This window comes from Lipotes vexillifer, unplaced genomic scaffold, assembly GCF_000442215.2.
Source record: "Lipotes vexillifer unplaced genomic scaffold, Lipotes_vexillifer_v1.1 scaffold314, whole genome shotgun sequence".
Lineage (NCBI taxonomy): Eukaryota > Metazoa > Chordata > Mammalia > Artiodactyla > Lipotidae > Lipotes > Lipotes vexillifer.
In genome coordinates, this window is record NW_006777107.1 from 107622 (window position 1) to 123472 (window position 15851).

General features: G+C 37.8%; 1 protein-coding gene across 1 annotated transcript in view; it reads left to right on the forward strand.

Annotated features, from left to right (window-relative positions):
* CTTNBP2 (cortactin binding protein 2) overlaps nt 1-15851 on the forward strand; it is a 159498-nt gene that overhangs the window by 47299 nt on the left and 96348 nt on the right. Inside the window, exon 3 of the mRNA XM_007450770.1 lies at nt 13371-13595. Coding sequence (XP_007450832.1) covers nt 13371-13595 — 225 coding nt within the window. The remainder of the gene's footprint in view (nt 1-13370; nt 13596-15851) is intronic.

Sequence of the window (15851 nt, forward strand, 5' to 3'; positions counted from 1 at the left end):
CCCGCGTCTCCTGCATCGGCAGGCGGACTCTCAAGCACTGCGCCACCAGGGAAGCCCCTCACTGTAGTTTTGATTTGCATCAGAAGCATATTTTCTTATGGATATTCTAAGTAGTCTGTTTACCAGAAGCTACTCTTTCGCTAGTTTACTATAATGCAACTAACTTTGATAGGTTTTTTGATGGTTATATATTTTGTTGGAAAAATTCTACCAATTTATTCAGTATCTAGAAGTTTTAGAGAAGAATGTGGTTTAGAGCTTCAGCAAATGAGTGGCTAGTGTACATTTGTTATTTTAAGGCTACAAATAGAATATTTACATGTTGGCATCTAAATTTACCCTGAGAGCTGAAAAACACATCCATTAATAAGGCAAAGCTTATAAAGTTAATGGCACAATGGTATCTCCTTTCTGTAAATGTGCTGTTTGAGAACATATCATTGGACTTATGTTAGAACTGATTTCATGTATCAAAGAGTGGTATTGAAATAGGATTCTATTGTATTTTGTTCTAGGTCTTTGTATTTTGCTTTGTAATCCTTTAAAAAAATCTCTCAAAGGACTTTGTATCTTCTCTATCCCTGGACTGTCATATTCATGTGCATTTCTGTAAGTGTTGGATGATGAGTTCATTTCCATCCACAGGCATGTTGATTCTATTTTACTGCACATGTAGCATCTCATGAGTGCACCCTCAGTGCTTGGCCTTCCACTACACTGAGGGGTGTCTAGAATAATGGACCTTTAGGAGCACAGGGCTTTTCCCTTAAGGGGTATGATGCAACCGAAGAGGCAGGATAGTTCTAAGTGTATGAATGTACACATGAACACAATCACCCAGCATGCTAGAAGCTTGATAAACTTCTCCTGGGAGCTCCAAATAACATGGTGACTTTGGCACTGGCCTCTGACTCCCAACTTCTCATTTCTCTGATGAGATAGGCTAAAGGATATAAAAATAAGCAAAAAACTTACAAGCTAGAAAGAATGTCATCATTAGTAAAATGATGGCTGTTGTTTATTACACTTGCACTATTGTCCAGGCACCCAGCTAAGTGCCTTACGTGCATTATTTCATTAATCCTTCAAAACAGCAGTGACAACTCTCTGGGTTAAGTACTCTGTTAACTTCATATAAGTGGAGAAGACCCAGGGGAGTAAAGTAACCAGCCCGAGTGTATATACCTTGGAAGTGGCAGAGTCACTATTCAAATCCTTTTGTCTGATCTCGGAGCCCACTCTCTCAACTGTTGTACTTCCGATGTTCTGAAAAATAAAGGAGTATCTTCTAGGTAGAATGTTTGTGTGACCAGACAGAGGGATGAATGAGGACCGACCGACTCACTTCCTGGGTCCCTGTGATGCTCTCTCAGGAGGTGGACCTGTAACGTGCAAAGAGCCAGCCAACTCTTACCTCCTAGGATGGAGAGGCGAGGGCAGGCTAAGGGGTAGGTAGGGAGTTGTCACTTGAAATCCCTCTCTGTGACTGTGAAGGAAAAGCATCAGAAAGAAAGGTTGCTGCAACAACCAGAGAGCTGTCTGGGGAATGGGGCCACTACCTAACATTCTCTCAGGACAGAGGATGCCACAGACATGCGCTCATGCCTAGTGGACAGGTTCAGCCCAAGAGACTTCTTGTCCTTAGCACACAGGCTGGGGGGCACCTAACAGGAGCCCATATCTCTCATGGGGGCTGTGGCTCTGACTTCCTGTCACTCTCAGCTGAAAGCAGCCTTGCGATGTAAATTTGCACCAGTCTGCTCACTGCTTCCGATATTAGAGGAGCATTTTAATGGCAACTGGCTGGAGAGTCAAGATATTCAGGGAACTTCTACCTTATCTGCTTATGGATAAACACCAGACCTGGGTTGATTCCTACTGACCCAAAGATGGAGTAAACGGAAAAAAAGAAAAGAAAGAGAAAAACCCATAGGGCCTATGAAAGATTTTGCAGCATAGAACAAGGAAGATAACACTTAAAATGCAAAGGAAGAACCTACTTCTGACAAAAATTATTATGAGAAACGAGTAAATTTTAGAAAGTAATTTTTAGATAGCATCTGCTTTGTGTCTTAAAATTCAAGGAAACATAGGCTCTGAAGTGAGACGGAATGGTGGGTGAGCCAGATTGTGATGGAGAGCTGACTGGCTGCACAGCTAAGGGGAAGAAAGCAGAGAATGGGGCGTGGATCTTGGAGGCAGATTGCTGGAGTGAGTCCTGGCTGCACCCCTTGTAGCCACACAACCGTGGACAAGCCCCTTGCCCTCTCAGTGCTGCAGTGCTCTTACCTGTAATGTGAGGACAGCGGTACCTACCTAATGCGGTCATTACGAGACTTCAGAATGCGCTAGGAGAATTAAAGTATCTATTAGAAGTAAGAGTGAAAAAAATCAGTTCTATAAAAACATTGAACCCATGACAAATTTAAGATTTCCCAGAACCCAGAGGAAGGGATTAAAGTGACAGATTAGAAATGGAGATACATGTGTGTAGAACATAGAGAATGGAGATCCACTGGGAGAAAAATTGGTGCTCCTCAGAGACTAGGACGAGTGAAATGGTTGCTGTAACCAAGGTGTAGCAGAGTCTTTAGATGAAAAAGCTACATGCCAGGAAAATACCAGCCAACACCAGGAATAATCTTAAATGTTATTTATTAATTTTAAGGTTAGAAAATTGATTTAATCAGGCAGAAAAGCAGGAGGCTTACCTGAAAGGGAGCAAAATCCACCTGGCCGTGGACTTGCTCCTGTGCACTGTTGGATACAGGAGGAGTCTTAGGGTACCCCCTAAGAATGTTTTTACTCAGACAAAGTAAATGTAAGAAGGAAATAGAAGTCATCTTCAGATGAGCAAAGATAGAAAATATTCCCATCCGAAAGCTGCTTGAAAAGTAAATGAACTAAAGATTTACCTAGTTGGGAATAAGCATAAAGATATTAAGTGTGGAAATAATGGTAGGAAAGTGTACAGAGAAGCAGGAAATCGGTTATTCTTATCTTTGGCTGAGGCATCAAAGTGCTTACAAGAATCTTTATAGACTTACTGATTGTGTTGGGCCAGAGCTGTGTTTGAAGAGTTACACAGATGATTCTGATGAGCAGCTAGGGTTGAGAACTACTGCTTCAGCAATTTTAGTCAAAATAAAGTAGGTACTGTACAGAGGTAATTAGGGAAGTGGGGATATTGACAAAGATTTGTAAAAAGTATCCCTTTATTCTCAAATTTATGGTAATTGATTTGAAAATAGAAAACTATAATATATAAAAGCAAATTTTAATAAAAGATTATTTTCCAATGGCAAGAGTTAATTTTATGAAAAAGTTTTCTTTCCTCAAATGTGTTTTTAATTTATACATAATTTCAATCAGAGGTATCATTGCTTTAGTTTTTAGAAGTTGTAAAAGCCTAAATTTCATCTAGAAGAATAAGCTGGTAGTATAGCAAAGAAATTCTTAGAAACTGATATTGTGAAGGAGGCGTCTCCTTTTGGTGGATAGCATTTAATAATACAAATGAAAACATTTGTACTGGAGAATTATGAATGGGAAGATAAATGAAACAGAATAAAAGATATAAAAAAGACCCAGTATTATAGAAGTAAGGCAGTTCATAATAATAAAAGGATACTTCTTCCCAAAGATATTATAAATGTGTATGCAGCTAATAACAGATCTCAAATAGCTGAAGCAAAAATTGATAGAATTGAAGGGAGAAATAGGCAATTTCATAATCATAGTAGATTTTAATATCTCTCAGTAGTTGATAGAACAATTAGTAGTCGATAGGGAAAAAGAACATAGATAATATGAACAACACTATCAACCACTCTAATTAATTGACATTTGCATTTAGTGACCTCAATAGAATTAAATGAGAAATCAGTAACAATAAGCTACTTGGGAAAATTCCAAATATCTGGAATATTTCGGAAAAAAAAACACTTCATTGTGGCAAAGAGAGAATCACAAATTTAGAAAATGAATTGAATGGCAGCAAAATACATCAAAATATTTGAAATACAGCTAAAACAATGTTGAGAGGGAAATTGAGAGATTTAAATGCTTGTATTAAAAAGAAAGACCTAAAAATCAATGACCAAAGATTCTACAGTAAGAAACTACGAGGAGAACAAAGTGAACACTAAGTAGAAGGAGATTTTTGTTGTTGTTGTTAAAGATCAGCAATTAAGAAAATACAAAAAGACAGCAGAAAATTAATGAAGCCAAAAGCTGGCTATTGAAAAAAGTCAACAAAATTGACATATTCCTGGCTAAAATGAGCAAGAACAAAAGAACACAAATCACCAATATTAGGAATGAAAAAAAGGATTATCAGTATAGATCCTACAGATAGTAAAGTGATATTAAGTGAATACTGTGAACAACTTCAACACCCCAGGGGAAGTGGTCAGTTTCTTGAAAGATACAACTTACAAAATTGATACAAAAAGAAATAAAAAAATCCAAATGGCTCTGTATCTATTTTAAAAATTCATTATTAAAAACCTTCCCCTAAAGAAAACTTTAGACCCAAATGGTTTCACTGGTGAATCCTATCAAACATTCAAAAAATAAATAATACTAATGTACACAAAGCTTTTCAGAAAATACAGGAGGGGGCATCATGGCCCAACTCATTTTTTGAGGTTGGCGGTATCCTAATCTCCAAACTGACAAAGATTTTTTAAAAACACAGAAGAAAAACATGGACCAATCTCCCTCGTAACTATAGATGCAAAAACACTACTGCTGGTGGGAATAAAATTGGCAAACACCCTCTGACGAGGAGTTTGGTAATGTATTTCAAAAGTCTTCATTATGGTGAGGTATGTTCCCTCAATGCCCACTTTCTGGAGAGTTTTTTTTGTTTTTTAATCGCAAATGGATGTTGGATTTTGTCAAAATCTTTTTCTGCATCTATTGAGATGATCATATGGTTTTTATTCAATCTGTTAACGAGGTGTATCACACTGATTGATTTGTGGATACTGAAAAACCCTTTCATACCAAAATGTTTTTATTTTTTTACCCAGTAATACTGCCTCAGTGAATTTTATAAATATTCCCACAGGTTTACCTCCAGGTATGTTAGAACAATTGAAAGCGAAATAAGTGATAAACAATGAGCTTTTTTAGTATGTAAGTGTTCATTTATGGAATACTATTAAAATATTGATATAGATCATTGAAGTGGGAACTGTTTAGCAAACTAAATGAGAAAGTTTGCTTAAAACATATTCCCTTAAGTCCTTGATAGCTATTTTTAGTACGTGCTTGGAAAAAAATAAGTTGTAGAGTACCAGGCAAACTTAATAGTAACTACTTTCTGATGATTGAATCATGGATTTTTTTTTCTTTTTCCCTTTTAACATATTTTCCCAAGTTCAGCAAACATGTATTATTTTAAATAAAAAAAATAGTTCAAATATGCTTATAGATGTGGATAAACACACTTATTTAGTTTTTTATTAATGTTGAGTAATAGTGCCTCTTTTATGAAATTTAAAATTATTGATTTTTGATATGAAAAGTTTGTTTCTAGTTAAGGGTCATTGAGAATGACTAATCCCAGTAATAGAAGCTATTACTTCTATCAGCCTTAAATAAGTAATTGGTACATGTGGTGTATTGTACTGGTAGTACAGAGACATAAAAGGCATGGTTTCAACTGTCTAGTAGAGGTAAAGATATAGCTAATTGTAGCAATTAACTGCCCAGGGCAGAGTTGGCAGGTCCTTCATCTGTGCTCCAGTTCTGACTGATGGGTGGTGACTGCCTGGAGAGATGTATTAAGACAAATTGGGAGGCCATTCCTGGATTCGACTTAAAGTGTGCTGATAGTTTAATAAATGTCTACTCTGAGCAAGGGAGCAGAACAGTGAGGCATTGTGTACGATTCTTGACCTAGTTAGGCAATAAAGGTAATCTTATTTTTACAGATGAGCGTGGGCCACTGAGATGAGCAGTGATGGGTGTGTGCAAGGTGGTAAATTGCAGGCAAGGTCAACGGTAAAGGATTAGGAGATTAGTTCTGGCTCTGGCTTCTGTGAAATCAAGCCATTTCATAGATTCTGTCAGAATGGTCTACATTTCTGTGAGAAAATTGGTGGTTTATTGAAGTATGACTTCCAGATTTTAGCCTCAGGAACCAGATAAATCTAAGTCAGTCTTGATATGTGATTCACGATATTCATTATGTAAATGTATTCCTGGCATGACAGTTTCTGCACATCCAGATTAATTTATCCGTGAGCAGGTAGGATGTTATGGCCACATGGTTGGGGCATAAGAGTGGGAGGGGAGAGAGCAGGGAAAACTTGCCTCTTCTCTGGCATACTCCTCCTGCATTGCAGGAAAGGTCACGTGATGCCATGACATGCCGTCATTTCTGTGTCCCGTGTATGTCTTGCCACATACAGCAGTGTCTGAAATGTGTTCACTCAGCTGGACTATTTAGACTTTTTGACATTTTATTCTTATTCCAGGAAGTTATATCTTGTTGCTGACTAGTGAATTTCTAAGCCTTTGTGATCACTGAAGGGCAGTGACTAACCTTCTCCAAAAGACTGTGTAACTTTCACATAGCTGTTCCCACCCTCTGGGCTCTACTTAACGTGTGTGTGTGTGTGTGTGTGTGTGTGTGTGTGTGTGTGTGTGTGTGTGTGTGTGTGTGTGTGTGTGTGTGTGTGTGTGTGTGTGGTATATGAATGTGTAAACCCACTCCCAGAATATTTCATCCCTCTTAGAGTGAGATTTATTTGCAAGCAGGATTTTTTTCTCCTTACTTCTTAGAAGAGCTCTTAATTTTAGTTTCAAAAAAAATTTGGGGTCTACTGGAACTTCTTACCACTAAGACAGAGATTTAGAACTAGACAGATGAATTTTTATGTTGGCTTCTTGGAAAAATATGTATTTTCCATCCCTCTTGATTTAGAAGCCAACGGCCTTCCTGATTTTTGAGACCCCTGCTCCCCATTTCTACCATTTCAGCCGATGTTTGAAACACAGCCAGAGGCAGATTTCACTCCAGTCCAGCGCAGCCTACTGTATCTTTGGAACAGCTTTGACCCTTAAACATTCCTTATTATAATGGTGATAATTCTGTTCCTTGGGAATCAGGTAAATAGTTAAATACCTCTTTAAACATGAAATGACTTCAGATATTGAAAGAATGCTATCGTGTTGCTCTAAGTCTTTTAAGCTTTCCTATTTTCTTTTTATACTCAGTTCTGTTTTCAGGTCCTTTTTCTTTTGATCATTCTTTAAATATTTCACCCAGAAGTGAGCCCAGCAGTCCAGGGATTGTCTATTTCTGACAGCTATTTTCTATTAATTAATGAAGCCTGATGTGGAGTCCTGATTTGAGGTGTGGTGGAGGAACAGTGTTCATTTCATGCTTCAATCCTTGAATGTAGTATTGTTTGCAGCCCCTAAGTGATTTTCATACTTGCCTCTGTGTTTCTACTCAAGAACTGACTCATATTTATTTCTGTGAAAGTCCATCTTGTCAGATGGGGTTCATCATTTCGACCATCCCTCCCTTGCAGTTTTGTATCATTGGCATCCACGACAGTGGCCACTGTGTTGAGTAGGCTGGAGCTGAGGACAGAATTCCTCTGCAGTCTTCTTGCAGTTAGATCTGTATTAACGCTAGTGGGTTTTGGGTTTGGTTTTAAAATTTTTAGGTAGTCAGTGCTTTTTGATAATATGCTTTTGGGGAAAAGCATATTTAGAAACCATTTTTCTTATTGAACTGTATTTTGCACTTGCATAAAATCTCTGAAGAATCTTGGGGGAAAAACGATTAAGTTTGATTACATTATGTTAGGATATGGTCAGTAACAATGAAAGTACGTATAGAACATATGGAAAGCTGTTAACTACTTAGAATATTGTTGTATTTTTGTCTTTCAAACTTTATTTCTTTGTATCGGTTTGAATAGTGTTGTAAACAATACTTACTTTTGAAGCCTTTTCTAGTGTTCCAAAATACTCTAGTCATAATTACAGAATACTTCAGTGAGTAGGCTTTGGAGAAAGACTGCCTAGGTTGAATACCAGCTCCTGTTGAAATGACCTTGGGAGAGTAAGTTAATCTTTCTGAGCCTCAGTCTGCTTGTCTATAAAAATGTGAATTTAAAAAGTGGCTATCTCTGGACTTAGTTTTAGGAGAAAGTGAATATGAAAACCTAGCAATAAAAAATATGCTCTTGGGCTTCCCTGGTGGTGCAGTGGTTGAGAGTCCGCCTGCCGATGCAGGTGACATGGGTTCGTGCCCCGGTCTGGGAAGATCCCACATGCCGCGGAGCGGCTGGGCCCGTGAGCCATGGCCGCTGAGCCTGCGCGTCGGGAGCCTGTGCTCCGCAATGGGAGAGGCCACAACAGTGAGAGGCCCGTGTAACGCAAAAAAGAAAAAAAAAGGAAAAAAATGCTCTCAGTAAAAGTTATCTTTTATAAGTATTGATATTTTTTAATGTTACAAAATCATTCCAGCTTTTCATAAGACAAAACAATTTTAGCTACAAGTTTATCAATATGTTTTAAAATTAATCGGTGATATGTTTTAATTGTGACTTACAATCCAAGTTGTAGGGTTTTTTTCCGAAGAGGATTACATGCTATAGAAAAAGTTGAATAGCTAAAGTACTTTTCTTTTTATTATTACTGGTCGGGTCCAACCTACTTCACTTGATCTTACAAAACAATGAAAGCCAAAAGTAGGAACTCTGTATTGGTCAAATCCTCCATTAATAATGGCCATGTTTTTATTTCTTGCTTGTGATTTTCTCAAGATTCTATAAAGCTTCCCATCCTGATGAAATTATATTTTTTACTTATCAGTGTAGCTGGTTTTAAGAATTTGAGTCTGTTTTCATAATTATAGTTAGCCTGTGTCTTCAAATGACTCATTATCCTGAAATGCATTTCATTCTCAAGTAATTGTGATGCATAAACCAAGAAATTTTCTGCACATTCAGCTCGTCCTTTTTTTAAGGATTGGCCTCTTCAAGCACAGTATGATACACATTTGAAGTCCTTTTTTATTACACAGTCTCCTTAAATATTAATACTTGTATATATTGTTGATCTGCCCTTTTTAAAAGTAATGTGGTACATTCAAAATTAAGCACTCTTTTACAAAGAAAGATATGCTAAGAAAGGTATACTTCTTACAAGAATGTTACAAGAAATAAACATTAATAGTTGAAAAATGAGAACCCCTGCTTCTAACTTTAAGACAAGGATATAAAATGCACACTGAATATATGTAACATGTATAAATAAATTCCTATATGGCTATAGAGTAGAATTATTACCTGGCATCTCTTTAAAGCAGGGGTCGCCAACCCCCAGGCTGCACAGCAGGAGGTGAGCGAGGGTGAGCCAGTGAAGCTTCATCTGCCACTCCCCATTGCTCCCATTACTGCCTGAACCATCCATTTCCCCCTCCACCCTCCAGTCCGTGGAAAAATTGTCTCCCACGAAACCAGTGCCTGGTGCCAAAAAAGGTTGGGGACCACTGTCTTAAAGCAATAAACATGGGATCAGGGGTCAGTTTAATGGAATGCATAAAATCTTTCACATACATTTTACCTGAGGTTTCCAGGCTTTTAGGAACTTTAAAAGAAAATGAAATCATATTTGTTGTGTATACTCTAGGGGTCCTAGAGACAAATGAGGCTGCTTCATTGATCTCATTTTGAAAATGAAAGATACCGGGGACAAAGTTGCATAGCTTGTTAGCCCTACTTCTTCCCTTAAAAGAAGCTAATGTATGTGGCTTGAACTTCGTCATAAAGGTTAAGCGTCAGTCTATATGGGCAAAGCAAGTCAGTTGGCAGTTTTATGTTTATGATCCTGTAGGCATATAATTATACAACATTTTCAGCAGAAAAAAAAATTGCCCACACTTGACAATGCCACAGTTAAAGCTAGTAATTTTAAAATAAAGCCAAAACACAACAAAAAATACATGCAAAACTTTCACAGTAGTAAAAAAAAAAAAAAAAAAGAAAAAAAGTATTAAAAATTTTCAGGGGACTTCCCTGGTGGCACAGTGGTTAAGAATCCGCTTGCCAATGCAGGGGACACGGGTTCAGCCCTGGTCCAGGAGGATCCCACATGCCGCAGAGCAACCGAGCCCGTGCGCCACAACTACTGAGCCTGCACTCTGCAGCCCACGAGCCACAACTACTGAGCGCAAGTGCCACAACTACTGAGCCCACACACCTAGAGCCCATGCTCCGCAACAAGAGAAGCCACTGCAATGAGAAGCTCGTGCACCACAACAAAGAGTAACCCCTGCTCGCCACAACTAGAGAAAGCCCGCGTGCAGCAACGAAGACCCAATGCAGCCAAAAATAAATAATTAATTAAAAATTCTTTCAGACCATAAAATCTGTTTAAACTGGAAATAGTCTATGCTATATGTATTTACCTCTTATATAAAAGTTAATTTTAACCCATTTATCAAAAGTTCACTCTGATTTAAGAATAACGTGTGTGGTTAAGAAATGGCTTGAGTTAGTGTTACAGATATTGTACATCATAAAATATGTTGGATGTGTAAGTAGACATCAGGTAATTTTAACTGGTTGTTAAAATGTAAGTTTCAGCAGGGGACCCATAGTGATATTAGTTTCTAAAATGAGGACCAAGATGCAAAATTTTCAGAAGACAGTTTGAAATCCAGCTTTGACTTTTAAATTCCTTACCCATATTAAGGGTATAAAAAAACCTAATTTTTGGAGATTAAAGAGAGAAAGGTTTTTATGAAAGAGCATTTTTCTGGAGAGAATGCTGTGCATCCCCCCATTTAGTTGCTTTTCCCTTCACCTCAAGGGGAAAGTGCTTCAGCCAGACTATTTAATGACTTCCTAGGTTTCTCCTTATTAGGTCTTGGTGCTCTGAGTGGAGGTGGGGCTGAAAAAAGCAGGCATTCCGTGGAAATGACAAAAAGTTGGTTGCAGTGGTCATCTTGCACTCCCAGATTTTCTTTAAATGAAGATTCAGGGGTGTTTCCCATAGACTAGGTTGGGCCATAGGCATCAAAGAGTAGGAATGAGGTTGATTCAGATCCTGTTCAGTAGAGAAGTCTGGAGAACATGGGACCTCAGCCGACAAAAAAACTGGATTCTAGATGCTACAGAAGATATGTATGCAAGGCTGGCTTCATGGGTGTGCAGGCTGTGTGGTCACAAAGGGTCATGCACTTAGAAGGACCCTAGACTTGGTTAAAGGATATGCTGTTACCATCTTGAAATTCTTAATAACTTTTAGCAAAGAGCCCATGTTTTCATTTTGTACTGGGCTCTGCAGGTTATGTAGTCTGTCCTAAATTTGTGATTTACATTGGGGAAATTGTAGATGAAGGGTCCCCAGCAGTGAGAAGGGGTGTGTGGCTTTCTCAAGCTACCAAGCACTTCATGGGAAAAGAGTAGGCTTTAAGTATTTGCCGCACCCAGTTGGTAAGGCTGCTTTCTCGACTGAACCAGTCAGATAGAATGCTCCTGTTCTCTCAGCTCCATCTTCTTCATCTTCCTCTACCTGTGGTCCCTTCCAACCCAGAGAGGACTAAAACAGCTAAGAAAGAGGGGGAGAAGATTGGATAAAAGAGAGGTTTTCTTTTTTTTTTTTTTTTTTTTTTTTTTTTAGAAGATGTTGGGGGTAGGAGTTTATTAATTTATTTATTTTTGCTGTGTCGGGTCTTCAGCAGCTATGGCTCACGGGCCCAGCCGCTCCGCGGCATGTGGGATCTTCCCGGACCGGGGCACGAACCCGTGTCCCCTGCATCGGCAGGCGGACGCTCAACCACTGTGCCACCAGGGAAGCCCAGAGAGGTTTTCTTAAACGTGTCCTTCCCAGGTGGTGCAGATCTTAGCTGGGGAAGGGAAGCCATCAGTACTGAAGTTGGATATTCTAATAACCAAATTGAGACTTTTATATTTTAAAGTGACTATAAGAATTGTATTAGATAAAAGTAATTAGAAAAACCATGGGGGCTATCCCAAGTTTTCATCCAGAGGTGGGGGATGAACTACTGCATTGAATAAAAATTAATAGAAAAGTGAAGGACAGAATGAAATTGCTTTTGTAATTGCATCTCTGAAGTGATGCTTATTCAGCTTATTGATTACATAATTGAATTTGAAGAATCTAGAAATACGAAATGTTGAAATGCTTTTTGATTCATAAACCACTTTGACTTTTAAGTGTAAAATCCTCTGAAAGCTAGCTTAAATTTATGGTGAAATTGGACTTTTCTTAAATTGTATTTCCTTAATCTAATTTGGTAATAGGAGAAGAAACATTAGATTTTCCCACTTTTGCACTTGTGTTTATCTACTTTTTGGCTTGCTGGTAGTGGTCTTAAAATGGAATAGTTGAGTTAGTCAACGCAGTTGCCTTTAAATTAAGGAAATGTATGTAATATTTCTTTAGAAAGCATGTTTAATATTTTGGACAATTAAGCTTGATTTATTGTAGTTTAGTTTTTCCACTGGCAGTGACATAGAATAATTTTTTCTGGTAGCTATTCCAAATGACCTGAGTTAGGAAACTGTTGCTTGTTTTCAATATATTTCTACTGCTATTTTCCATATAATGCAAAGGCCATTCACTGTAGGCTAATTATAGAAAATTGCATGTAGTGCCAAGTGGATGTGAAATTTACTTTAACGCTGATGGACTGACATTTAAAGTAAAATGAGGCTATGTTCTTTCCTGGGACTCTGTGAACTATATTTTAATGTCCTTCAATGATGAGAAGACATTTACATCTTCCTAATTTTCTGGAGGTTTTTCTTGTAGTTGGTTACACTTCACAAAATGTGAATATTGTGATTTTTGACATAAAAAAATTCATGAAATATTTTCTTCTTCAAATATTTATAAAATTCTTTCTGTCTGTATAAAACTTGGAGATTTATATTTTGTGATTTAACGTGACGAGGATTATGTGTAATGTAAGTTCTATAAACATATTATTTTGTTTTTGAATTTTTGCTAAAAGTTATTTTGTTGTTGATATTTTTTATTTTACTCTAAATGAGAACAGACTGTACCTAAAATTCAGATCCTTGAAGGAGTAGGCATCATGGGAAAAACTGTATTTGCAGCTTTTGTAATTTAAAAGACAATATTCCAAAAGAAGAAAATTTGAAAGTAGACTGAGTGGCATGGCAGGCTGGTCAGGGTTTGGGGTCACAGTCCCCTTACCTGTCACTCACCACCTGACATCACATGTAAGCTATTACTCATGACAGTTGTGAATACCATTTGGAGCAGTAATCACAGAACCTTCATATAAATAGTCTTCTGTATATTTTCATTTCTTTCTTGAATACATTCCTCTGATTTTGTTCTAGGCTCGCAGGAAGGAGGTATTTATCCAGGAACGGTATGGGAGATTTAATTTAAATGACCCATTCCTGGCACTGCAGAGAGACTATGAAGCAGGTGCTGGCGATAAAGAGAAGAAGCCAGTTTGTACCAACCCCCTCTCCATCCTCGAAGCAGTCATGGCCCACTGCAGAAAAATGCAAGAAAGGATGTCCACACAACTGGCTGCTGCTGAGAGCAGACAAAAAAAGGTATTGAGACTTTCAAACAATTCTTTTTCCCATAACACAGTGTAGAATGAAGAGACCATCTCTGAGGTTGTTGTTTTGTTCTTAAATATTTTCAAGAAGAGTTGGGATAAGGACTTAGGAATTCAAACTACTGACAAATTCTGGTGGCCCTTCTCAAATGTAACTCAAAATAAATATAACACTAAATCATAAAAGAAGTATGACAAATTATGTTTCCCATAATATTTACTGTGATGCTTTCATTAAAATAAAGGATTTTTTTGGGGGGGGGTGGATTTCCCTTTCCTAGTGCACTAAGACATGCTTAACAGATGAGTGATCCAGTAATGCAACCAGGACTGATCATATGGTGGCATCCCCAACTTAGTTTATCCAGTTTTTGTCTCCAGCATTTCTTTGCAACTAGAAATTATTTTTTTTTTTGAAAATGAAAATAGTATGAGAATAGAATGAAAATTTGCATAGTATATGCAGTCTCACAACATGTCATCTTGAAGTTCTGGTTCATCTCAGACTCACCTCTGGGGTCTGATGGTGTGTCTGCTGCAGACCTCCAGGCTCCTATTCACATGTGTTTCATTTAAACCAGGCTCCTCCACCCTCCTCACCTCCCGCACCACACACATACATATTATTGCACATGAACACGTGCTTCAAAGATTCCTAAGTGATAAAAGCTTACTGCGATCAGCCATAAGGAAATAGAAGTTTAAATTTTGTCCTTCTGATATGCTGCTGAGACTACTGATTCCCTTTATTAGAAGAGAGTGAGGAAATCAGAGAAGGTAATGATGTCTAATTACTAGAATTAAAAGTAACATGTTCTTCCAACCATTATTAAAGCATAAATTACAATGTTTCTTCTGTTTGTCCTTTTCAGAGAACTGATTATAGCTCACATTTAACACCTGGTTAACAATTAACCTGAATGCACTATACTGTGTAAATGTCTATGATACTGTCATTGAATGTGTAGGCTTTCTCCCTGTAATTGTATCCTTGCATTAACGTATATATGCCAGCGTTCTGGTATAGGTGTTGAATAAAAGCAAACCTTTTGCTCAGTATGCCACAGGGTAGAAAAATAAAGCACTAGGTAAAATAGTAAAGAATAGAAGGCCTACCCTGCCTGGGAGACCGAATCACACAATTTTACACTGGACTCTGCACACCCTCTACAAAGCCCTGTAGACAGCCACTGAGGTCTCTGGAGCTTTTCAAAAATCCCCACAAACCGCATAAGCAAGAGCCAGTGTGTTTCTGCTGATGTCACTAAAGCTCATTTGTATGTCTTGGATGAGAAACATTTCAATTATGTTCTTAATGTGTCAAATGAGCTATTTCATAATAAAGTACATCTGCTCGGTTTTATGCTGTGTTATCAAAAATCAAGAAAATATTTTTTTATTGTAGTTTTCGTTCAATACATAAAATGCATGCTTTCCTAAATTTTACTTCTGTTTTGCACTTTATCTATCATTCCTCTTATAAGAGAGAAAAAAAATTCATTTCGAGTTGAATCAAAGATTTTATTATCTAGCTGATTTTTTTTTTAATCAGCTTACATCCTGTTTATTTCTGAATGACTGGGTCATTTCCAACCTGGCTGGAAGTGAAAGGAAATTGTTTCTGTCCTAGGGGTCCTGAGAGGCTAGTATGAAATGAGCCAGTGATCTGTCTCCCGTCTATAATGGGGATACAGGAGTCCTTTATGGCCAAATTCACTGGCTGTGCAGTCTCAGTGAAGGGTCTGTCCGAGAGGCAGTGCTACCCTTTGTCCCTAAAGGATATTCTATTACAGTTGATTGTAACATGTGAGAAGAGTTACAGTTTGTATTCTTATCCCAAGTCTTTATTTATGAAGAAAGTATTAGAGCAGCTAATAAGGCCAGTAACAACAAAGTCATTTTAGCAACAAAATTACCTGTCACCTTTACTCTTGAAAGTAAATATATTAACCAGACATCTTCAGTTCTCTTGCATGTAGAGTAAATTGGAGCTTTAGAAATCTAAAAGCATTAAGACAGAAAAATCCATTATTTTAAATGAGTCCAGGTCTTTAAATCACTGCCACAGCAAAAGTCAGGGAAAGCAAAGTTCCCATTATCTACAATTCAAGTATTTATTATCTGACACTGGGCATAGCTCTGTGGTGATTCTAAGACATTTGGCCTGAACGCTGCTCTGGTTGCCCTCTCAAGGCGGGAGAAGAGACTTCGTGCTCATTGATGCGTTGGTTCCTGCCGAGACCACTTA